The 26,341-nt window shown below is 39.9% G+C and overlaps 2 protein-coding genes across 2 annotated transcripts in view; one reads left to right on the top strand and one right to left on the bottom strand.

Annotated features, from left to right (window-relative positions):
* Positions 1 to 665: 665 nt before the first annotated feature.
* On the top strand, positions 666 to 15,303 carry HIGD1C (HIG1 hypoxia inducible domain family member 1C). The gene is made up of 3 exons (XM_052641172.1): positions 666 to 759; positions 8,400 to 8,534; positions 15,239 to 15,303. Exons 1-3 carry the CDS (start codon positions 666 to 668, stop codon positions 15,301 to 15,303), a joined length of 294 nt encoding a protein of 97 aa, XP_052497132.1.
* A 3,481-nt stretch (positions 15,304 to 18,784) lies between these two features.
* The window catches only part of LOC128047476 (natural resistance-associated macrophage protein 2-like), a 31,951-nt gene continuing 24,394 nt past the window's right edge, over positions 18,785 to 26,341 (bottom strand). The window contains exon 16 of the mRNA XM_052639693.1: positions 18,785 to 18,890. The gene's annotated coding sequence lies outside the window, so the exon portion shown is untranslated. The remainder of the gene's footprint in view (positions 18,891 to 26,341) is intronic.

The raw sequence follows: 26,341 nt of genomic DNA, 5'->3' as shown, positions 1-26,341 counted from the left end.
CATCGTATTTCAGATTTGAGGGTTAAAAATAGAGGGTTGCACGGATAACAAACAGATACTTCCAGATCACGTTGACTGTGATTGTAGTTGCTCTTGCTAGCTTCCTCATTCATCCTATGCAGTCAAGGAAGATTATTTCCATTGACTAAGGTAGCACCTGGTACATGGTAGGTGCTTGGTAAAAATCTCAATGACTTTATAGTACCCTACACATTCTGCAGAACTGGAGTGGTCATTCTCCCAGAAACTGTAAATCTGGAGTTAATTTTGCCTCTGTTGGCTTTGCCATCATTTTTAAAAACTGTATTTTGTAATAGAAACTCTGCTCTTACTCTTTGTGGAAGTTCTGAGATTCCCAGTGATTACAAACGCCGAGGAGTGAAAGGGGACTGAATAACACTCCTATGATCTATGTTTTCACTCTGTATTCATGGAATCTGATTATTATTTGCCACTTTGTATATTTCTTTTTCCTCCACCCCTAAACAAAATGAAAGGATTCCACAATGCAGAGAGTGAAGGAAAGATAACTTTATTTCAATTGAGCAGACAGTCATGTCAAGCAAATGAAGAACACATAATCAAGAGTATATTGGAAGAGGGAAACAGATTCTTTCTGATCATTCATAGCAACCACATTTATCCCCTAGTTATTAGAGAGAAAAATGTCTTCAGATAACCAGTGGTCAGCAGATGAAGATGAAGGCCAGTTATCCCGACTGATCAGAAAATCTAGAGACTCCCCATTTGTCCCTGTAGGTAAGTACAAGACTTGACTGAATACTGTAAAACTGTAATAACACAATAATACCTCGACCAGTATCTTTGATTATTGAAATATTTTATATAGTTGAATACTTTCAGATAATTGAAGCTAACCCCTTCTATGCATGTATGAGTTAAACCTTCAGCATGGTTCCTAGTGTATGACAAATACTCAGTAAATGTTATTTACTATTATTATTATGAAGCATCAAATTTTTATTCCATTTAATTCATTTTCATTCACAGTCTGTTTAAAAATACTCATTGCCAAGTACTTCCCTGGTGGTCCAGTGGTTAAGATTCTGCATGTCCACTGCACGGGGGATGGGTTCAGTCCATAACTGGGGAACTAAGATCCTACATGCCTCTTGGCACAGCCAATAAATAAATATAAAAAATAAAATTACAGTTTTATATAAATTTTTTTTAAAAACTTCCCAACCAGTCTAAATATAATTGATTGAATAGACTGTAACTTTTCTATAATGATTCAGAATCAGTAGCAGCCAATTCAGTTTATTAGACTGAATCTGTTAGGAACTATTGAGATGTATACAGAGACTCTGTATACAGAGTTACGACTTTTTGACTTTGAGATGATGAGAAAGCAATGTGCGTTCAAGTAGAAATCATACTTTGAATGTTGGTCTTTTCCTGGGCTAATGATATGTGATACAATACTCTTATGATGGTGCTGGACAGCAGCAGCTCCCAGTCAGCCTCACCATCATGAAGGTAAACAACCAATACCCTTACAACCACTCTGTACCCAACATCCTGTTTTTCACTCTCAGTACAATATTCAATAAATTACATGTGATATTCAACACTGTATTATAAAATAGGCTTTGCATTCAATGATTTTGCCTAACTACAGGCTAATGTAGGTACTCTGAGCACGTTTAAAGTAGGCTAGGCTAAGTTATGATGTTCAATAGGTGAGGTTGTATTAAATGAATTTTTGACTTACAGTATTTTCAACTTATGATGGGTTTATCAAGATGTAATCCCATCATGAGTTAAGGAAGATCTACATATCTCTTTAAGTTCTTGTGTCCAGTGTTCATAGATTTTTCTCTTTCTTCCATTACTTTTGGGTACCATCAGAAACTTCTGCTTCTAATAGTCTGTGTTGCCAGAAGCTAGATACCCAAGCTCAAAAGAACTGTGAGTCAATTCAGCGTTAAGAAGCTCTGAATGAAAGTCTGGGCCTACCTATATACTTGAGAGCATGAACTTTGGTGTTCATTCTCTGAGGCTTGTTGTTGGCTTCCTGATGTGTTCCAGATGCTAAGATTGATGGTTAAATAAACTCTTGATGCAAGAAGTATCAATATTATTATAATTGTATCTGGAGTCTTGGCCTCTTTATCCTTTCCCAACACATATTTAATGTGTTTACATTTTTATCAAATACTATATATATGTGGAGTTAAAAAAAAAAATCTAAGCACCAGTATTTTGTTTCAAAAGCTAAGCTTTCTCTTCCTTCTCTTTTGGATACTTTAGGTGCCCTAAGCATTATTAGTGTATACTTCAGCCATCCCTCTTTCCTTGTGTTTAGTCTGGAAACTATTTTTTTTTAAGTATTTAAATCATAAATATATACAGGTAACTATACTCAATATAGTGTAATTAACTATAAATGGAAAAGGATATGAATAAGAAAATATATATGTAAAACAGAATCACTTTGTTGTACAGCAGAAATTAACACAAGGCTGTAAATCAATTATACTTCAATAAAATTTAAACATATATGTATATAAATCAGACAAACATAAGTTTGTGATTAATTCCACAAAAGCTTCTAAATAGGTATAAGTCAAATGTTTCCATTAAATGTCACTACAAATCTAACAACTTTATGTGTCATTATTCATGTATCAAAAAGAATCAAAGTTTTACTTTAAAGTAGTATTCTGTGTTTAAAAGTTTCACTTCATTTGATTAAGGCTTGTAATAGCACAAGAAATGGAGGCAAATAATTTTATAGTGATTTATTCATCATCTTGATCATTTTTAACTAGAAAAAAATTCAAGAACTCAGTGTCACTTGAACAGATCACTATATGAACAGATTAATCACTGTGTCTGTTGTAAATTAAATTGTTTTTCCAGAGACATTTAGGGTGATTAAAGTAGAAAGATAAAAGTGTTTCCAGCTAAACTCAATTATATACAAACTACAAAGATTCTGTATGGAAAACAGTAAAGGCTCTGACTTTAATCTTTAAAAGAAGCAAAACAAATTTCAGTAAGAACAGAGTCTTGATAAGGGAAGAGAGCCAAGTTTTTGCTAGAAAACTAAATGATAAAATTTGTATATATATTATTAGTTTGTTTTACTCGTTTTATTAAGAATATCTACTAAGTGTTTTCTGCCGCAGGATGGAGTATTCTATGCAGATAATTTATAGAACATTTTAATTTCTTATCTTGACTTCTGTCGTTATAATTGATTTATATTGTTTAAAATCTTATGGTCACTGCTAAGGTCTAAATAATGATACTTTAAATACATTACATTACATTACGTGTATTTAAACTGTGTGTCAATAGATTATTTGTTTTTGCTTCTTTTACTTAACATGTCATAGTAGTATATTATACTATAATATAAGTATAATTATATTTACAATTTTTTTTATCAGCTCTGATAGTTTTTCCTCTGTTTGGGCCATCTGGGTTTTCCTCATACATAGTGCAGCCATAAACATCTTTGTGTCAACTTCTTGACTTTTCTTTTGCTTACTTCCTTGGAGTATTTTCCCCAAAGTAGAATTTTCAGGGCATGAAGCATGTTCAGTTTATTTTATTTTATTTTATTTTTAATTGGAGGGTAATTACTTTACAATATTGTGTTGGTTTCTGTCATATATCGACATGAATCAGTCACAGGTATACATATGTCCCTTCCCTCTTAAACTTCTCACATGTTCAGTTTAATATCAATTATTATATCTTTTCAGATTTCTTCCCAGAATGATTTGGCTAAATCTTTACAGAGCTTTCAGCATTGTACCTGTTTCTCAGTGTGCCTGCCATCATTGTTTTACTGTAATTTGTTTTTTGCTGTTTTTGTTTGTCATTTTTATTTCAATTTCACTTATTGCTAATTAGCATACACAATTTTCATATCACTGTGATTATTTACTCTGATTCTTAGAATAAATATATCCTCACCCACCCATAGAGACAAACGCATGCCAACATAGTCGAAACTTGCTATTCTACTTAAGAAGCAACTGCATTTTCATATACTAACAACAAACACATGGAAGCCAAAATTAAAGACATGAGACCATTTATAGTCACTCTAAAGAAAATGAAATGATTAGGGTTTTCCTGGTGGCTCAGACAGTAAAGAATCTGTCTGTAGTGCAGGAGACATGGGTTCAATCCCTGAGTCAGGAAGATTCCCTAGAGAAGGGAATAGCTACCCACTTCAGTACTCTTGCCTGGAGAGTTCCATGGACAGGGGACAGGGGAGCCTGGCAGGCTATAGTCCATGGTGTTGCAAAGAGTCAGACATGACTGAGAGACTAACACTTCCACTTTCAAGCTTCAGAGAACATGGATAGAGTCTGTATGGTGAAAAATGCAAAATGCTAACAAAAGAGATCAAAGAAGACCTAAATGAATGTAGAGACTGTTGTGCTTGTGGATTGTATGACTCAATAAAGATGTCAGTTTTCCCCAAACTCATCTATGGGTTTAGTGTAATTCCTATCAAAATACCAGCAATGTTTTTTTTTTTTTTTTTTTTTTTTTTTGTAGATATAAACGAGCTTATTCTAAAATTCATATAAGGGCAAAAGTTCTAGAATGGCTAAAACAACCTTTTTAAAATTTATTTATTTTTTATTGAAGGATAATTGCTTTGCTGTATGGCTCAGGAAATTCAAACAGGGGCTCTGTATTAACCTAGAGGGGTGGGATGGGGAGGGAGATGGGAGGGAGCTTCAGGAGGGGATACATGTATACCTACGGCTGATTCATGTTGAGATTTGACATAAAGCAGCCTTTTTTGAGAAAAAGTATTAATTGGGAGGAATCATCCTTACCTGATATTAAGGGTTACTATACAGAGTAGTCAAGACAATGTGGTATTGATCAAGGTAGATGCATAAATCAGTAGATGAGAGATCCCCGATATAGAGCCACACTTTCACCATGCAGAAGTTTCCTTTATTCTGTCATCAAAATACAGCACTTTTGTCCTCACTTTAAGTCTGCTGCTGCTGCGGCTAAGTCACCTCAGTCATGTCTGACTCTGTGTGACCCCAGAGACGGCAGCCCACCAGGCTCCCCCATCCCTGGGATTCTCCAGGCAAGAACACTGGAGTGGGTTGCCATTTCCTTCTCCAGTGCATGAAAGTGAAAAGTCAAAGTGAAGTCGCTCAGTCGTGTCCGACCCTCAGCGACCCCATGGGTTGCAGCCTTCCAGGCTCCTCCATCCATGGGATTTTCCAGGCAAGAGTACTGGAGCGGGGTGCCGTTGCCTTCTCCGCACTTTAAGTCTACCTTACCCCTTTTTTAGATGTCATAAATATTCTGTTCTATTTTCTTCTAGATTTTCTTAATAAATTTGTTTTGTTTTCATACGTAACTCTAACCCTTCCAGAGTTTTTTTGTAGGGTCTGGTGTGAGATGTAAATTCAAGCTAGTTCAGATAATTATCCCCTTATTTGTTATATGGTTATTTTGATTTGTCATAGATTAACTTCTCACACTGTTTCAAATCACTTACTAGAATTTTCCCTATTCAACTGATTGCTATTCAGTTTTCTGTTTTAGAGTTAACTGCATAGAATCTTGGTTGTCACAGCAGTATATTCATCTCTTGACATATGTAAGGAATACAAAAATATTTGTATGGGCTTCTGGAATTTTTTAGAATCACAGTTCTTCCCAGAGTCACAGGCTTCTCATGCAAATATTCACACCTTTTTACCTCTTATTAAAACTCAACATGTCATTTTCACTTAAGATATTAAAGTTTCTTTCACTTCACTAGATTTCAGTTCAGTTCAGTTCAGATGCTCCGTCGTGTCTGACTCTTTGCAACCCCATGAATTGCACTAGGCCAGGCCTCCCTGTCCATCACCAACTCTTGGAGTTCACTCAGACCCACGTCCATCAAGTCAGTGATGCTTTCCAGCCATCCCATCCTCTATCGTCCCCTTCTCCTCCGGCCTCCAATCCCTCCCAGCATCAGAGTCTTTTCCAATGAGTCAACTCTTCGCATGAGGTGGCCAAAGTATTGGAGTTTCAGCTTTAGCATCATTCCTTCCAAAGAAATCCCAGGGCTGATCTCCTTTAGAATGGACTGGTTGGATCTCCTTGCAGTCCAAGGGACTCTCAAGAGTCTTCTCCAACACCACAGTTCAAAAGCATCAATTCTTCGGCACTCAGCTTTCTTCACAGTCCAACTTTCACATCCAACATGACCACTGGAAAAACCATAGCCTTGACTAGACGGACCTTTGTTGGCAAAAAATAGTCTCTGCTTTTGAATATGCTATCTAGGTTGGTCATAACTTTTCTTTTTTTTTTTTCATAACTTTTCTTCCAAGGAGCGTCTTTTAATTTCATGGCTGCAGTCACCATCTGCAGTGATTTTGGAGCCCCCCAAAATAAAGTCTGACACTGTTTCCACTGTTTCCCCATCTATTTCCCATGAAGTGATGGGACTGGATGCCATGATCTTAGTTTTCTGAATGTTGAGATTTAAGCCAGCTTTTTCACTCTCCTCTTTCACTTTCATCAAGAGGCTTTTTAGTTCCTCTTCACTTTCTGCCATAAGGGTGGTGTCATCTGCATATCTGAAGTTATTGACATTTCTCCTAGCAATCTTGATTCCAGCTTGTGCTTCTTTCAGCCTAGTGTTTCTCATGACGTACTCTGCATAGAAGTTAAATAAGCAGGGTAACAATACACAGCCTTGACGTACTCCTTTTCCTATCTGGAAACAGTCTGTTGTTCCATGTCCAGTTCTAACTGTTGCTTCCTGACCTGCATATAGGTTTCTCAAGAGGCAGGTTAGGTGGTCTGGTATTCCCATCTCTTTCAGAATTTTCCACAGTTTATTGTGATCCACACAGTCAAAGGCTTTGGCATAGTCAATAAAGCAGAAATAGATGTTTTTCTGGAACTCTCTTGCTTTTTCCATGATCCAGCAGATGTTGGCAATTTGATCTCTGGTTCCTCTGCCTTTTCTAAAACCAGCTTGAACATCTGGAAGTTCACAGTTCACGTATTGCTGAAGCCTGGCTTGGAGAATTTTGAGCATTACTTTACTAGCGTGTGAGATGAGTGCAATTGTGCAGTAACTTGAGCATTCTTTGGCATTGCCTTTCTTTGGGATTGGAATGAAAACTGACCTTTTCCAGTCCTGTGGCCACTGCTGAGTTTTCCAAATTTGCTGGCATATTGAGTGCAGCACTTTCATAGCATCATCTTTCAGGATTTGAAATAGCTCAACTGGAATTCCATCACCTCCACTAGCTTTGTTCGTAGTGATGCTTTCTAAGGCCCACTTGACTTCACATTCCAGGATGTCTGGCTCTAGGTGAGTGATCACACCATCGTGATTATCTTGGTCATGAAGATCTTTTTTGTACAGTTCTTCTGTGTATTCCTGCCACCTCTTCTTAATATCATCTGCTTCTGTTAGGTCCATACCATTTCTGTCCTTTATCAAGCCCATCTTTGTATGAAATGTTCCCTTGGTATCTCCAATTTTCTTGAAGAGATCTCTAGTCTCGAGATCTCTAGATCTCGAGAAAAGTAGTCAATCTAATCACACTAGGACCACAGCCTTGTCTAACTCGATGAAACTAAGCCATGCCCTGTGGGGCCACCCAAGATGGGCGGGCATGGTGGAGAGATCTGACAGAATGTGGTCCACTGGAGAAGGCAATGGCAAACCACTTCAGTATTCTTGCCTTGAGAACCCCATGAACAGTATGAAAAGGCAAAATGATAGGATACTGAAAGAGGACACTGTACAGGAGACAGGGATCAAGACCATCCCCATGGAAAAGAAATGCAAAAAAGCAAAATGGCTGTCTGAGGAGGCCTTACAAATAGCTGTGAAAAGAAGAGAAGCGAAAAGCAAAGGAGAAAAGGAAAGATACAAGCATCTGAATGCAGAGTTCCAAAGAATAGCAAGAAGAGATAAGAAAGCCTTCCTCAGCGATCAATGCAAAGCAATAGAGGAAAACAACAGAATGGGAAAGACTAGAGATCTCTTCACTAGATTTACTCCTTATTTAACGTTAATAAAAAGTAGAGAGGAATAAAGCCAAACACCCAAAAGCTATGAATGCTGAGATTTTGGTTGGTTCAGTCACTGGTTAAACAGCTTGCCCCAAATAAAAGTCTTACTGCTTACAAATTTGAAACCATGCCTAGGAAAACTACTAGACAAGTTTCTATACTATATAATTCGATTTTTTCTGAAAGAGTCAAAACTGCAAATACTGAATCCATTTATGAAGTATTTTTTTGGTGTTTTGCTTGCTTATCTTCCACGTACTGATCCCTTGGGCAGCCCTTTATTCAAATCTCTAAGTTCTTGAGAAATTTTAGCCTGCTATTTATATAATCTCTACTTTTTTAATTTACAGGGATAGCAGGCTTTGTGACTGTGGTGTCCTATGGTCTTTACAAGTTGAAATACAGAAGAGATCAGAAAATGTCCATTCATCTTATTCACATGAGAGTTGCTGCCCAAGGATTTGTTGTAGGAGCTGTGACTCTAGGTAACCGACTTAATTTGTATATGATTCAACCATCTTTGAGAGTATTTTCATTATTCATTCATTCAGAGTGTATTTTTGTTTATTCATTCATTCATATTCATTCATTCATATTGGATCAAGATGATTGATGGAGGAGGATTGGAAAGAAAGGCAGCGATCTTCACTTGGTTGAGGTTGCTGCCCAGTTATAGGCTTAATGTCTTGGTATTTTAAGCACAGAAAAAAAAACCTCAGTAGGCAAAGGTACAAAATTCCAGTTATAAAATGCATAAGTCATGGAGATAGAATGTATAGCATGGTGACTATATTTAATAATGCTGTATTGCATATTTGAAGGTTGCTAAGAGAGTAGATCTTGAAAGTTCTCATCAAAAGAAAAAATTCTGTAACTATGCTGCTGCTGCTAAGTCTCTTCAGTCATGTCTGTAACTATATCTGGTGATAAATGTTAACTAGGCTTATTGTGATGATCATTTCACAATACATACAAATACAGAATCATTATGTTGTACACCGTAATGTTGTATGTGAAATATACTTCAATTTTTAAAAGGAAAAACCCAGTAGAGAACTAGGTTATAGTCTGTATTATCCTCTGTAATAAAAGGAGCAGTGAATAGTTTATACCCTTTGTGACTCAGCTATTCAGCTTGAGCAATAGGCAATTTTTTTTATTAGTCTGTAAATTGACATTTACACAGTTAAATCCAAAGAATGGTGTAAACTTATCTGGTTTATTCAGGCTATATCAACAGCTAAATCAGATAGTTCAGATAGGCAAAGAATTTACTTTGGGACCTAAATTATCTAAGGTTTTTTTGTCTACATTAATAAGAACAAGTTGCAATGTTCTTAGCTCCCCTTCATACTGTGCAAAGTAGATTCAGCCTGAGTAGGTCTAGGATTATGAGATGATGAGTGTGGGACTTGCATAGAGGGAGTTATATGGTAATTATCTTCTTACTATGAGCTGTGATATGTGATACTTGAACAAAATACAACAGGAAACATTACTACATAGTAATGTGTTCTCGTTTTCATCATTCAGCAAACACTGAGCGTGTGCTATGTGCAAGGCACTTGGTGGTCTAGAGATATAAGAAGTAACTCTCTGCCCTCCAACAGTTTAGTCTCCTGAGGGAGAGAGACCAAGAGCAGGAGAAGACAATATAAAGTCAAATGTACTACAACAAAATAACCCAGGTTGCTATGGAAGCACAAGCACAAAGGAGGGGCATTCAGAGCTGAGAATCCAGGGGAGGCTTCTCTAAGGATGCAAACCATGTGGTGAGCCAGGAATGTAGACGAAATAACTAAGCAGAGAAGGAAGCTGGGGCTCTAGGCAGAGGAAAAAGTCACAAAAGCATGGCATGTTAGTGGAACTCTACATAGCTTGGTATGGTAGGAGATAAATCTGTGTTTGTTGAGACTGTAGAACTACTAGTAGTGACATAAAGAGATTTGTTGTAGGTATTTGGATTTATGTAATTGTAAGGCTCTTGCTTATGTATCAGGAACTGGGACCTGAAGTGGTCAGAGCAAGCAGTTATTAAGAAATGGTAGATGAAAAATGAGAAAAGCAAAGAAAATCTAGAACCTACAAGGATGACCTAGAACACACAGGGTATTCTGGAATCCTTGTGGATTTCTCACTATTTCGAAGCCTTCAAAGTAGATGCTGGGAGTGACATAGAAAAAGTTGATGCCCCTCATCCTGGAACTAAACACAGACCTGGCCAAGGAGTCAGAGAAAGAGGACAGTCAGCAGGAGCCATAGTCGCCGCACTCCTGATTGCTGCCCCATGCCAACGAAGCAGTCCAGCAGATAAGCAAAAACGTGCTGCAGCAGTGCCTTGTCGGGTTAAAAGAACTTGGCTGTTGCTTTACTTCTGCCTTCTAGGCTCATGCTAAATATCTCCTGTGCAGTTTTTCAGGGAATGAAAGTGTCGACTTAAAAAAATGCACAATGTGACTGTTGCGAGCTGAGGTTTATTTGGGGCAAAATGAAGATTTCAGCCTGAGAGGCAGCACCTCAGAAACTACTCCAAAGAGGCTGGGGTGGGGTGGAGTGGGGGTAACATTATTCTGTATGTGATTTTGGTGAAGGGGGAATACGTGGAGTCAAGCACATATTTTTCCAGAAGGTTTCTGCTAGTCTTGTGAAGCTTTCTGGTAGTCACAAAGAATAGTCATCACTATGAAGGATTTTAGTGCTTTTCTGGATAGGAGATATAAGAATTGGGCTCATAAAGTCAGCTACTGAAAATATCTATCTGAAGACCTGCCTTCCCAGTTTTTCCCTGAGCTCAGAGTGCCTCATTTCTGCTTTCTACCCTAAACTCCTTTTGGGGGATGTTGAAAATCAAGAGCTGCAGCAGCAGCACATGATTGAATACTTACAGAGGTAGATGGCAAGTGCCAATTTGTAGTTGACAAAAGGAAAGGAATTCTGGAAAACCTAGTTGCATTTTAGCTAAGTTGACACAATACAAATCCATCACCTTCTACTGGCATCCATATATACATCTCTTAACACAGTTACCTTCAAATAAAGACGAATGGCAAAACCAAACATGCCTTGTGTAACCAAAAACATGCTCTCTCCCCAAGAGGATTCAAAGTGCCTTTGGGTGATGTTGATTCATTTTCGAGCTGAGTCATGTTCCCTCTTGATATCCTGTGACTTAAATACTGAGATATAAGGTTAACTACTATTAACACTTTTTATATTAGATGGTAGGTAAATGAAAGTGGCAAACAGTAAAAAAAAAAAAAAAGAAAGAAAGAAAGAAAGAAACTGGTGAATATACACAAGTGTATTCATATAAAAATAAGGAATAAATATTCATAACCATCCAGTCTTTGTTTCTGCAACTGGTAGGTAAGCATGTCTCATATTATAACCACATTTTTCCGCGAGGCATTTTTCCATCCTTTGCCCTCCAAAAGCACCTTGGCTATTCATAGTTATTTGACTGGGGTGTTAACCCAAACCTTCATTCTTAAATGATGTGGGTCATTAATCATCCTTCCTGTATTGGATGTAATTTTCCACCTTCTTCAATCACATGACATGGGAATACTAAGAAATGCCCCAGAAAGTATACATTCCAGACACCCTTCTCCCTAGCCTAACAATATAGTAGCAATTTCCCCTTGATAGATCAGATCAGTGTAATGGACTGATGTGCTATCCTGTGGAACAGAGATGATCAAGGTCCTACAGACTAGACTGTGGCATAGGGCTAAAGAGTTCACACAGTCCTGAGGCTCAGCTCTGAAAGAATACCACTGGCCCTGCCACATGAAAGCAGACTGCTTCTGACAGTCTTTTTATACTAAAAGGTGTACAGAAAAAAGCAATCCATCAGATTAAAAGCTGCAAATCAGATAGCAAAAATTATGTTGATTTGCTATAGCACTGAAACCACACCTGTACGGTAGCTGCAATTAGACTGATCACCTGATTAAGTTTTTATAAATCCATTATCATTCTGTAAGATCTCTCTGCCTTCTGGCAAAAGAGGCAAAATGAATAGAGATGTGGTAGAAATCACCACCCTGGCATCTTTAAAGTCGTTGCTGATGACACCAAGCTGTACCATCACCCTGGGAATGCAGTATTACGTTGATATAGATGCATATAGAATGGTTTACATTAGCTTTCCCTACCATAAGAGCCCCTACTCCACAGGTCAGAAGAATCACTGCTCCGCCATGAAGTATACTAAGGAAGTTCTGGTATTTCAGCTTCATTTAGTGGAGACTACTTTTTGGTTCAAGTTTCAGTCTTTCTCAGACAGATATAGAGGACTGTTTCTCCTGGCAAAGGAGTGTCAGTAAGATATCAGGGCTCAAGGACCCACTTTCACTGAAATCTGACCATATGTCCCCATTTCAATTTTCAGCAGCAATGCCCTAAACTTGAATATAAGAGGTGTTGTGAGGTTGGGAATTCATTTTGTGTTGTGATTAATCACTCACAAGATTAGACTCTGTGGATATTTTTCAAAAGTAGCAATGTCATGGCCACAGGAATTGAGTTTCTTTTTGGAAAGTCATAAAGCTTTCAGTTCCCTCATGCAAACCTGAGCTAGGAATTAAAAGCTATGAGCCCAGGGACTTGCCTGGAGGTCCAGTGGCTAAGGCTCCAAGCTCCCAATGCAGGGACTTGGGTTTGATCCCTGATCAGAGAACTAGATCCCACATGCTGCAACTGAGACCTTGTGTATCTAAATAAAAAAAATAAATTGCATCTTAAAAAAAAAAAAAAAAGCCATGAGCCCATTGTATAGTTTTCCCAAGTTTTCCAGTACACGTAGAAGTAACCAACTATATTATACTTCTTATTTCCAACAAATGTTCTATGGCAGTATATACTTGATCACCTAAAACCTTACTTTTATAGGCACCTGGTTAAGGGTATCTGCAAGGTGATAATTTTTTAAATGTTTTACTAATGTATGCCATGGCCTACTTACTCTTAGCCACTGGAAGTGGGGAGAAAGGCCATTAATACCTTTAAATCTAATCAGATTAGAGAACCAACTCCAAATAACCCAGAACTAATTCACAGAACCAATCCTCTGGGTGGTGTTATGTTATGTTAGGGTTATGTTCCTCTGGGAGCTTCTAATACCAAATTCTGTATCATTCTGTTCAATCAGATAAGCAGAACTGCTAGCTGTTTTTGTTGTTTGGTCACTAATTCATGTCCAACTCTTTCATAACCTCATGGACTATAGCCAGGCTCCTCTCTCCACGGAATTTCCCAGGCAAGAATACTGGAGTGGGTTGCCATTTCCTTCTAAAACTACTAGTAGTGATACAGAAAAAGGGGTTTATTATAGAGATATGACTTTAAGCAATTTGGGTAGCTGGTTAAACAGTCCATGTTAGGCTGTTGGTTATATTTCTAATCCTGACACCTGAGCAAGGCAGCGGTTGGGAAGGAAAAAGAAACTAGAATCTGCAAGGATGAACTGGAACCCACAAAGACAAGTGGAAACTTGAGTCAGAATCTTGTCGACTCCGACCTAGATGGCATGACCCTTAAGAAAAGCTGGCACCTTCTATTATCCACATCTGGCCCAGGAGCCGGAAGAGCTAATAGAGGAGATTCACTAGGAGCTGAAAGACCTGTGGGCCTGACTGCTGCCCAACAGTAGCAAAGAGAGCCAGCAGATAAACAACAACACACACAAACTGTAATAGCACCTGGTCCTCTATACCAAGCCTAACCAGTGCAAAAAGCATTTGGCAGGTGCTGCTTCACTTTTCACCTTCAGATCTCAAGTGAAATGTCTCTCATGGACAAGCTAACTCAGAACTATGCAGAGAAGGAGGCTTCCCTGGCAGCTCTGTTGGTAAAGAATCTGCCTGCAGTGCAGGAGACACGAGTTCGATCCCTGGGTCGGGGAAGATCCCCTGGAGAAGGAAATGGCAAACCACTCAAGTGTTCTTGTCTAGAAAATCCCATGGACAGAGGATCCTGACGGGCTACAGTCCATGGGATCGCAAGAGTCGGACACGACTTAGCAACTAAACTACCACCACCACCATGCAGAGAAGGGAATCCTGGAAAACGTAGTAACAGCTGAGCTAAATTGATATAAAACAGATCCCCCTGTTTTTCATGGTTGATTTTCATGGTTGCTAGTTGAGGAGTAACAAGATGAAGTAAATCAGTGACGGGTTTAAACAGGGGAGTAACATGGTCAGGATAACAGTTTAGAAAGATGCCTGCGGGGGGACTTCCCTGGTAGTCCAGTGATTAAGACTCCACACTCCCAGTTCAGGGGGCATGGGTTCTGTCCCTGGTGGAAGAATTAAGATCCTGCATGCCTTACTGGGCTTCCCGGGTGGTGCTAGTGGTAAAGGACCTGCCTGCCAATGCAGGAGAAGTGTGTTTGATCCCTGGTTCAGGAAGATCCCCTGGAGGAGGGCATGGCAACCCACGCCAGTATTCTTGCCTGAAGAATCCTATGGACAGAGGAGCCCAGCGAGCTACAGTCCATAAGGTCGTAAAGAGTCAGACACAACCGAGATGATTTTGCACCCAAGCACACATGCCACACTGTGCAACCAAAGCCAAAAACAAAACGAAAAAGATTTATCAGTATATTGACTGACTCTAGTACATTTATTTTGTTTATAAGTGCACATTTTGAGGGGCATGCTCAACATATTTGCTTATATATAAGTTTTTGAGACCATCTACATATGGGATGTAGAAATGTCACATTTAATACAGTCTATATGTGGGTCTCACTCTCAGAAGAGAGATCTACTTGCTTCCAAGTGAAACAACAAGTGTGAATGAGGTGAGAAAAGCATTGGGATCAGAACTCCAGGAAACACCTACATTTAAGAGGTAGTGTGCATGTGTGCTCATTAGCGACCAACTCTTTGTGACCCCACGGACTGTATAGCCCAGCATGCTTCTCTGTCCATGGGATTTTCCGGGTGAGAATACTGGGTTGGTTCAAGTGTGTTGCTGTTTCCTACTCTGGGGATCTTCCCAACTCAGGGATCGAAGTTGAGTTTTGTTTTGTTTTTTCCTGGAGCCACTTGTATGATCAAAAATTAATAAGATAGAGGGTGTTTGTTTTTAATTGTAGGTTAGTTTTAGAAAAAATACAAGTGAAGAAATGCAGTGTTTGTTTCCCATGAATACTCTATTGATATACGTATTTTGTTTCTAGGTGTTCTCTACTCTATGTACAAGGATTACATTAGACCTCGATTCTTCAATAGGTACAAAAAATGAAGTTACACACAAGAAAAATAAGAAGCCTTCTGAAAAGTACTTACGAAGAATGAATTTTCAATATGTAACAAATTATACTGCAGAAGCTTCAGCCAGAATTCTCATAGCCTTCAATTGTTTAAGATGTTGACGTCCAAATCAACAATCGTAAATAGTCAACTAAAAAATGTGTTTGTTGATGTCTTTTAGAACCTAGGACATGATTTTCTGACTTTTAAAATTTTTATTTTCTAGTTAGTGGCAGAAAATAATCTATATTATGCCAAATCAATCTGAAAATTAGGAGTTATATAATGGCTATAGAAAACTTTTCTCCATATTAAATGTGATGCTGTATTCATCGCTTAGACAGGGCAAGGTAATTAAGGCTTTCACAAAGTCCTTTATAGAATGGGCAAAAATTACATCAGAGGCAAATGAATGGCCATGTTGTTATTTAAATTTGGTTCTGCCCTGAGGGCCCCTGTGGAGCAGCAGGGCTGTGCACTGCAAGGAGGGTGTGCAGTGAAATTAAAAAAAAAAAATTTGGTTTACCACTCTACACCTCACTCTCATATAGAAACTTGACTTATTTACCACAAACATAAATGTCTAACATTAAATATTTGTGTATTCATCTTTATACTTCTTGAAAGTATTTCTAAGAATACAAAGGTAAATTGCTAAAACAATCCCTTTTCCCTTCAAATGGCAGTATTGTGGGAGTGGAAAGATTTAGTCCCTTTGTGCTACTGCTAATCTGGCATGACACTGCAGAAAACACAAGAAACAAAGACGATCATAAATGTGAAGTGTACCTGAGGCCTCAAGCTCCTCTGTAAGCCTAGGGTTCTAGAAACTAGTTCCATCTTGTTGAAGTCCTAACTGCTATGCCTCAGATTTATTCTGACTCCAGGCCTGGGAAAGAAAACCAAAGATGGGGAAAAAAAGTACCCACTGAGATAAAAACAAGAATGCACGGTGAAAAATCAAAAAGTACACTAAAATGCATGTAATATGATCTGTGGTGATGATTTCCTCCTCGATGTTTTCTGTAGTAGAGAAATACTCTGACTGGAAGGTGAAGTCCAGCGTTTGGGGAAGGGGAAAATGCAGGAATGTTTGAAAGTCTATCTGCAGTCTAGACACTAACTCACTGTTCTATGTATTATATACACTTTTCTCTACTGGCTCAGGGAAATTATTTTTAAAGTTGCCATCTGCACCTACTATGAGGCTCTTCAAGTGCCACCAACAAACAGACATGTTTCAGTCAGCACTTTAGAAAACAGGCAAGGAAAGAATCCAACTACTCTATTCACTAAAATAAACATTCCAGCAGTTGGCTCCAATATGTTCCATGAAATCAGGAAAATTTAAGGCCTCTGGCATAGAAATGTCATCCTTCATGTTGATTACACAATGAAAAGATACTTCTAATAAGACTGCCAGGAAGATCCCCCTCTCCCAAAACAGGCTCAGCATTGAAAATAGATGAACTGAAGTATTTACTCAGAAACGGGCTCTTCTAACAAACTGATTCATCTAGAGTTGCTGTCGCTGTATAAAGAAACCTAAACACTGAAACTCATTTTTTGTTTCTTTTTCAAGTAAAAGCTGATAAATGGTGTTAACTCAGTTTTACTTTTAAGATCAGAAGGTCTATAATCTCTCTGGCAAGGCTCTTATGAGAAGTTTCAAGGGCCACAGAGAAGAAACAAGGGCATTTTAAAGAATCACCTTGGTAAAAAAATCCCTGCCACTTAGAGGATCGAATTATAAATGAACAAAGGCAATGTCTGGAAGGTGCTAAGTTTTAAAATAAGGCAGTAAGATTTATGCTGAAGGAGGAAAATGATGCTCAAACATACTAAGGTTGCCGGGTTTGTAAACTCAATGCCTTTGGTGCTGAAAGGAAATAAGAGAAGGCATGGAGTGTATTCTATTAAGAATGGATAGCTGCCATTCAGTGTACGCCAACTACACTTCCATGAAGGGGTGTGGGCCTGGTGTTGAAAATCTTCTGACTTTTCTATCAGATCAATATGCAGAAACTTTCAAGTATAAGTATTAAATGTTTTGTTATACAGATTTTATGGAGGCTGCTATGGGTGCCCAGGTTGCTGCAGTGAGCCACTGCCAACCCATGCCACCATAGGAGAGTCTCCAACACTAGCAGATAGGGTGTTTTTTTTTGGTGGGCTCCAGCAACCTCCTGTCGATGGTTGTTCAACAGATAGTTGCGATATTTTGCTCTCACAGGAGGAGATGGGTGCACACATCCTTCTAATCTGCCATCTTGAACCTAGACTGACTTTTAAACCACCAGCTGTTTAATTGTGTTGTCAAGTAAACAGTTTTGACTCCCTTCAAAAAAAAAAAAGTTATGAAATAAAAAAAAAATCCTAGTTAGAAAGGAGGGTCAAAAAAAAAAGCTATAACCCACATGCAGGCAGGCAGTTTGTGACCTGTGGACTAATCTTCCAAGCCCCAGCCTAGTTCTAATATCATACCACTTGCTATAAATAACTTAAAATGCTTAACATTCCTTAGGAGAGTCAGCATTAGAAACGTTAGCCACTCCAGAAATAGACTTTGACCTAGAAATCATGTCTGGACTATTAATGGGAAAAGGGGGAAGAAAAGACATGGTGGGACTATACATACATTAGGAAGAAAATTATCATTATCTTCTGTTGGGCCTTACAAAGCTCAGTGTTAGAATTCTTTTTATACCTAAAATGCCAGAAAGGGCTGAGTTACAATCCAGAATGGAAAATTGATCATTGGTTAAAGCATAATTTCTGGATCCTGTTCCTAGGTATTAAGCTCTTTGGAAAATACCATCATATCTCTGAAAAAAAAATTCAAGAAAAACAATAGAGAAAATAATCATGGAGCATGCTGACAACCAGGATGAAATATAACTGTCAAGTAAAGAAAAGTCTTCTTTGGAAATGATATGCTAATACTGGTACTCACCAAGGGCTGTTGTTTAATTAAATCCAAGTCAAGTTTAACGGGCCATAGACAATTATCACTTTAAAAATAAGTCAATTTGGCCAGTTCATTCTGAAAAAGAACAGTGTTCTTTTTCCTTTGTCATTTGTGATTCAGACAAAATAAATATCTGATTTATTTGAGCAATATTTGTTTTTAAAAATATAACATATCTATCACTTTTATGTAAAACTCTACCCAAACTGATATGTTCAGGTTTACATAAACATATACACATATATGTTTGTAAAATTCCAGAAGTCCAGGCACAAACCCATAAAGGTGCGTGGCCATCATAGGCTAATCATTTACCTCTGGCAGTTGTGGACTGTTGTGAGGTGGGTGGGTCTCTGACCTACACTTAGCAGCTATCAGCCTTTCACACCCTTCCTATGAGGAAATCTTTACCTTTTGTTCAAAATGTTTGAACAAAACTCACCACTGAACAAACAGAGATTTATTAACACGATATTTGGCACAAAGGACTAAGAGAAAGTGGGTCATATATAGTCTGTCAGGCTATCAGTCATCTAGACACAAGTGAGTCAGCATCCACAGTGTTCAGAAGGGAGAGTTCATTCAGGTTGAACTGTCAATCCCAGATGGTACTGAGGACAAAAAGATAGAAAAGGGTTAGACTGATTTGCTAGTATTTAAAATTGGAATTTAAGTACCTATAATCAGCATATAAAAGTAGCTCTTGTTTCAGTTCTGCTATATTGATTTTCTTTCAAAAGATAAATGGCTTACAGACACATGAATGGTTTATTGTATATAAAATGATCTATTGAGCTAAAATCAAGATTGAGGTAATACCAAATGCAAAATTTTCACTTTAACTATTCTTATGACACTCTACCTCAGGATGGGTGTTTCTGATCAGAATCTTAAGAGCAAATGCACTGCGAGCTTTTATACTTTAATACCAAGTGTGTTAGAAATAAAATTTCAGGGAATTCTCTGGCAGTCCAGTGGTTAGGATTCTGAACTTTCCCTGCTTAGGATTAGCATTCAATCCCTGGTTAGGGAACTAAGATCTTATAAGCTGCACAGTGTGGCCAAAAAAGAGAAAAGAAATCAAATTTCAAATGGTCTAAATCCTAGCCTTATTATCTGGGCTTTAATATCCTTTGGCACCTGAGCAGAGAAAAGCCTTTCATTAAAAATAGTAATAAAATGGCATGTGCTAAGAGAAAAGGAGATGACCAACGGTCCCAAGTGTTTATCAGGTTGAATAAGAATTACTTTAGCTGCTTTTAAAACACATTGCCAGGAACTTCCCTGTGGTCTAATGGTTAAAAATCCACCTTGACAGGCAGGAGACATAGGTTTGAGCCCTGGTCTGGGAACTATGATTCCATATGCCTGGAGGCAACTAAGCAAGGTCTGGCTCTGGAGCCCACAAGCAGCAACTAAAGAGAAGCCTGCACACAACAATGAAAGATCCTGTGAGATGCAACCAAGACCCAGTGTGGACAAAAAGTAAATATGAAAACAAAGCAAAAAAATGTATTGCCAGACTCACTCCTAGAGACCTAATCCCAATGGTTTGTACTGGCATTTGTGAAGTTGTAGCTTACTCTTTTCCTCTCCTCTCCATTCAACATGGGACAATCACTGAGTCTCCTTTTAGCCCACTGGTATTACGTGGGGTTTTAGGAATATTGTTGCTGCTAGGTACCAACAGCCTTTTTTTGGCCTTTCAGTTACTTCATCTGTATAGAGGCTAATTATTTAGTTGTAAGAATTAAAATGAGATCATATGAGTGCTCAGGACACCAAATGCACACTGTAAAATCATAGAAAGAAAACATTTCTAGTATAGTATAGTGGAAAATGAGATATCAAGGTGGCAGAGTAGAAGGATATGTGCCCATCATTTCCTGCAAGAACACCAAAAACGCAACTAGCTGCTGAGCAACCTTCGACAGGAGGATGTTGGAACCAATGAAGAAAGATTCCCCATGTCTAAGGACCAAGGAGTAGCCGCAGCGAGATGGTGGGAGGGGTGCAATCACGTTTAAGTCAAATCCCATACTGGCCAGGTGGGCAACCCACAAACTGCGGAGCAGTAATCCCAAAGATATCTCACTACTGCAAAGGTTCTAGGCCCCACGTCAGACTTTTCAACCTGGGGGTCCAGCAAAGGAACTGGGAATCCCCAGGGAATCTGAAGGGCAGCGGCATTTGGTTACAGAACTTCCACAGAACTTGGGGAAGCAGAAACTCTTGGAGGGTACAAACAAAACCTTGTGTGGACCAGGACCCAGGGAAAGGAGCAGTGACCCCACAAGAGACCAAGCTAGACCTGCTTGTGACTGTTTGAGAGTCTCCTGTGAGGCGTTGATCAGCAGTAGCCTGCCACAGGGACAGGGGCACTGGCAGCAGCAGGCCTGGGAGGCACCTATTGGCATAAGTCCTTTCAGAGTTCACCGTTAGCCCTACAACAGAGTCTGTAGACTCCGAGACTAGGCCTCCTCAGGCCAAACAACTAACAGGGAGGGAGCACAGGCCCACCCATCAGCAGAAAACTGGATTAAAGATTTACTGAGCATGGCCCCGCCCACCAGAGCAGTCCAACAGCCAGTCCCTCCCGTCAAGAAGCTTGCACAAGCCTCTTATCCTCATCCATCAGAGGGCAGAAAGAAGAAGCAAGAACTACAATCCCACAGCCTCCAGGACAAAAATCACAATCACAGAGCTAACCAAAATGAACATATGGATCACAGCCTTGTGCAACTCAATGAAACTATGATCCATGTCATGCAGGGGCACCCAATGCAGATGGGTTGTGGCGGAGAGTCCTGACGAAATGTGGCCCACTGGAAATGGGAACGCAAGCCACCTCAGTAAGAACACACTGGTCCTAGTAAACACCCTCTTCCAACAACACAAAACTCTACGCGTGGACATCACCAGATGGTCAACACTGAAATCAGATTGGTCATATTCTTTGTAGCCAAAGATGGAGAAGCTCTATACAGTCACCAAAAACAAGACCTGGAGCTGACTGTGGCTCAGATCATGAGCTCCTTATTGCAAAACTCAGACTGAAATTGAAGATAGTAGGGGAAACCACTGGACCATTCAGGTATGACCTAAATCAAATCCCTTATGATTAGACAGTGGAGGTGATGAATAGATTCAAGGGACTAGATTTGGTAGACAGAGTGCCTGAAGAACTATGGACAGAGGTTTGTAACACTGTTCAGGAGGTGGTGACCAAAAACATCCCAAAGAAAAAGAAATGCAAGAAGGCAAGGTGGTTGTCTCAGGAGGCCTTACAAACAGCTGAGAAAAGAAGAGAAGCGAAAGGCAAAGGAGAAAAGGAAAGATATACCCAACTGAATGCAGAGTTCCAGAACAGCAAGGAGAGGCAAGAAAGCCTTCTTAAGTGAACAGTGCAAAGAAATAGAGGCAAACAATAGAATGGGAAAGACTAGAGATCTCCAAGAAAATTGAAGATTTCAAGGGAACATTTCCCGCAACGATGGGCACGATAAAGGACAGAAATGGTAAGGACCAAACAGAAGCAGAAGAGATTAAGAAGAGGTGGCAAGAATACACAGAAGAACTATACAAAAGAGTTCTTAATGACCCAGATAACCACAATGATGTGGGCGCTCACCTAGAGCCAGACATCCTGGAGTGTGAAGTCAAATAGCTCAGCTGGAATTCTGTCACCTCCACGAGCTTTGTTGGTAGTGATGCTTCCTAAGGCCCACTTAGCTTCACACTGCAGGATGTCCAGCTCTAGGTGAGCGAGCACACCTTCGTGTTTCTTTGGATCATTAAGACCTTTTCTGTTTAATTCTTCTGTGTATTCTTGCCACTTTTTAACATCTTCTGCTTCTATTAGATATTTACCGTTTCTGTCCTTTACTGTGCCCGTATTTGGATGAAATTCCTTTGATATTTCCAAAGAAATATCAATAGATTGATATTTATATCAAATATCAATAATTGATAGATTCTTGAACAGATCTCTAGTCTTACCCTTTCTGTGGTTTTCCTCTATTTCTTTGTATCATTCACTGAAGAAAGTCTTCTTGTCTCTCATTACTCGTCTCTGGAACTCTGCATTTAGTTGGGTGTACCTTTCCTTTTCTCCCTTGCTTTCAATTCTCTTCTTTCCTCAGCTATTTGTAAGGCCTCCTAAGACAACCACTTTGCCTTCTTGCATTTCTTTTTCTTTGGAATAGTTTTGGTCACCACCTCCTGTACAATGTTACAAAGCTCTGTCCATAGTTCTTCAGGCACTCTGTCCCTGAAACTATTTATCACCTCCACTGTCTAATCATAAAGGATTTGATTTAGGTCATACATGAATGGCCTAGTGTTTTTCTCTGAAAGTGAAAGTGTTAGTCGCTCAAACGTGTCTAATTCTTTGCATCCCCACAGCCAGCCAAGTTCCTCTGTCCATGGAATTCTCTAGGGAAGAATACTGGAGTGGGTAGCCATACCCTTCTCCAGGGGATCTTCCTCCCCAGAGACTGAAGCCAGGTCTCCTGCCCTGCAGGCAATTCTTTACCATCTGAGTCACCGGGGAAGCCCCGGTGGTTTTCTCTACTTTCTTCATCTAAGCCTGAATTTTGCAATAAATAAGGAGCTCATGATCTGAGCCACAGTCAGCTCCAGGTCTTGTTTTTGCTGACTGTATGGAGCTTCTCCATCTTCAGCTGCAAAGAATATGATCAATCTGATTTAAGTGTTGACCATCTGATTTTAGCAACCAAGAGCATTGACAATTCACTGCAGCCTTTTCTCAAGTGAGCTAAGGTAGTGGGGTGGGCGTGTAGTAAACAAGGGCTGCTTTTTTAGTTCCATGGTCTCCAGGTTGTATCATTTGATGACTTAGTAGAGAGAACTCCTTCACTGGAGAAGTTTGTTGCGTTTCTCACTGAGAAATGGGGCTGACTGGTAGAGGAATTGGCTAAAACTTTGCTGTGCTGTGCTTAGTTGCTCAGCTGTGTCTGACTCTTTGCAACCCCATGCACTGTAACCCACCAGGCTCTTCTGTCCATGCAGATTCTCCAGGCAAGAATACTGGGTGACCATGACCTCCTCCAGGGTATCTTCCCAACCCAGGGATGGAACCCAGGTCTCCTGCATTGCAGGAGGATTCTTTACTGTCTGAGCCACCAGAAAATGAATAAGCTATCAGTTCTTACTTATTGCTGGGATAGGATAATACAGGACCCTGCCATTTTCCACATATACCTGAAAAAGCATTCAGGTAGTTTGGGAAATGTAGAACAAGCCAAACAAAATTAGCCTATCAATTGGCAGCTTTTGACCTAAAACATTTTCTAACCCTAATCAGAGTATTAAGCAAAGTATCTTTGATATGGTGCTGTTCTTGGTGCTGCTAAACACCAAAGTTGGTGTCTTAAAGTATATACTATGAAATATGTACTACATATTGTATAGAATGATTGGTAATGGTAACATGGGCTCTGAAATTTAGCTGCTGCTGCTGCTGCTGCTAAGTCACTTCAGTCGTGTCCCACTCTGTGCGACCCCATAGATGGCAGCCCACCAGGCTCCCCCATCCCTGGGATTCTCCAGGCAAGAACACTGGAGTGGGTTGCCATTTCCTTCTCCAATGCATGAAAGTGAAAAGTGTAAGTGAAGTCACTCAGTCGTGTCCGACTCTGTGCGACCCCATAGACAGCAGCCCACCAGGCTCCTCCGTCTATGGGATTTTCCAGGCAAGAGTGCTGGAGTGGGGTGCCATTGCCTTCTCCACTAGAATTTAGCTAGTCAGATTCAAATGACAACTACATAGTTATTAGCGATGTTATTCTACTTTTGGCCCTTCAGCTGCCTTACGTTTGTCCTTTTGTTGTAAGAATTACAAGAGATCTTATGAGTGTTAAGGGCTTCCCCAGTGGCACAGTGGTAAAGAGTCCTCCTGCCAATGCAGGAGGCCCAAGGACACGGGTTTGATCCCTGGGTCAGGAAGATACCCTGGAGTAGGAAATGGCAACACACACTAGTATTCTTGCCTGGAAAATTGCATGGACAGAGGAGCCTGGCAGGCTACAGTCCACGGAGTCACAAGGAGTCACACATGACTGACTGAGCATACAGAGATGCACTCGAGCACTTAGACCCCAACCAGCAGAGTAATGTGTTGGTCATTTTTAACATTCCAAAGCCAAGATGTCAAAAGGAGGTGACGCACAGCTGGACTCAGTGGTCCTGTCCAAGGAAGGAACAGAAAGCGCTGCAGAGGGCAGAGCTAAAGCCAAAGCAGGATCTTCAAGTGGTTATGCATCCTGTTTTAGTTCTGAAATTAAACCCAAATAAGGAGTTCCCCATGGCTTAATGGTTACGATTCCAGACGGTCACTGCCATTCGTCTGGGTTCAATCCCTGGGCAGGGAGCTAAGATCACATAAACCACATGGCACAGCCAAAAAAAAAGATTAAAAGAAAAAGAGAGCTAAATGAGAAAGGACAACATGGAGAACAAAATTCTCATAACTTCTATGGTGGTACTTATAGTCTTCAGTTCCTGTTGAGACAGACAGGGGAAGCTTGCAACACAGAAAGGGAAAATTCTAGTGACACCTCTGGGACAAATTAAGTGCTGACTTAGCTTCTCCTGCCCTGTGTTTGGTGACAGTCCTAGTAGTTCACTGTTTCTGAGCTTTGCCCTTGTATTTATATCTGGTCTCCAGAAATGTTTTCATTTCTAAGCTAAACAATTTTGGTTTCTCTTTTCGAATACACACACTTTTTATTGGCAGCATATACAGGATATAGAAGCCTATGTCAATGGTAAGACAAGACTACAGACAGAACAATGTTCCGCTTAGAGTGGAGAAAGGCAGGACAATTATCTTTCAACTTTAAATATGGTAATGATGTCATCTTTAGCAATAGCAAAACTAAATTGCTGATAGAGATTAGTGTTTGGTGTCAACAATTCACCAAGTCTTCTGGGAACTAAACCTATGTTGAGCCTTGAACAGCATGAATTTGAACCCCGCGAGTCTCCTCATACAGGGATTTTTTTTCAATGGTAAATATGACAGAAATACATGATCCCAGACAGGGTGAATCTGAGAATGCGGAACCACAGATTTGGATGAACGCTGGACATGGAAGGCCAAGTATAAACATGAAGAGCTGACTATAAATTACATGCAGATTTTTTATTCCATGGAAGGTCGACACCCCTAACCCCTCCATGTCCAGAGATCAACTGTATACCTCTACACCTTCTAAAGAGAAAATCACTAACAGTATGAGTCTAACAGGTCAATACAGGTGGTAATTGATGTTTCAGTATTTCAAAGTTGGTGTGTGTGTGCGCTCACTCAGTTGTGTCCGACTCTTTGTGACCCTTTGGACTGCAGCCCGGCAGGCTCCTCTGTCCATGGGATTTTCCCAGGAAGAATACTGAAGTAGGTTGCCTTGCCCTCCTCCAGGAGATCATCTCGACCAGGAATTAAACCTGAGTCTTCTGCGTCTCCTATGTTGCAGGAGGATTCTTTACCCTGGGCCACCAGGGGAAAGTAGCTCAGCTGTGTCTGAGCTTTGTGACACCGTGGACTGCAGCCTGCCAGGCTCCTCTGTTCATGGAATACTGGAATGGGTTGCCATTTCCTTCTCCAGGGGATCTTCCTGACCCAGAGATTGAACCCGGGTCTCCCTCACTGCAGGCAGATTCTTTACCACCTGAGCCATCAGGGAATCCCCACAAATTGAGTTTACATATTGTTAAATGTCAGTAAAAGTTCGTTGTAACCACTCCTAAAACCACTAGCAGGACCTCACAGGAACCAAAACACAGCTCTTCCCCATCCCTGTTAATTCCCAGTACACTGTAGCAGCACAGTTTTATGGAGAACAAGGACCAACTTACATAAAGTACAATTGTGTATCCTTAAACATTTCACACAAGCAGCGTGCACACGCTGGCACTGGGAGCTGTCAGCTCTAAGCATTGTTTACTGCACCCAGAGGAGTGGCTGCGTAGAAAGTGCACTTTCCATGTGAGAGCATCGATGGAATATAGCGTGGGAGCGTTGTTAACACTGTAAAATACT

Source organism: Budorcas taxicolor, chromosome 5, assembly GCF_023091745.1.
Source record: "Budorcas taxicolor isolate Tak-1 chromosome 5, Takin1.1, whole genome shotgun sequence".
In the NCBI taxonomy this organism is placed as follows: Eukaryota; Metazoa; Chordata; class Mammalia; order Artiodactyla; family Bovidae; genus Budorcas; species Budorcas taxicolor.
This window is presented reverse-complemented; position numbering and strand designations above follow the sequence as displayed.

Excerpts from the sequence above, each read along its gene's own strand:
- HIGD1C (XM_052641172.1), top strand. The coding sequence starts at position 666 with ATGTCTTCAGATAACCAGTGGTCAGCAGATGAAGATGAAGGCCAGTTA. Across the intron at positions 760-8,399 it reads CTCCCCATTTGTCCCTGTAG|GGATAGCAGGCTTTGTGACT; the intron begins GTAAGTACAAGA and ends TTTAATTTACAG. Across the intron at positions 8,535-15,238 it reads TGTAGGAGCTGTGACTCTAG|GTGTTCTCTACTCTATGTAC; the intron begins GTAACCGACTTA and ends TTTTGTTTCTAG.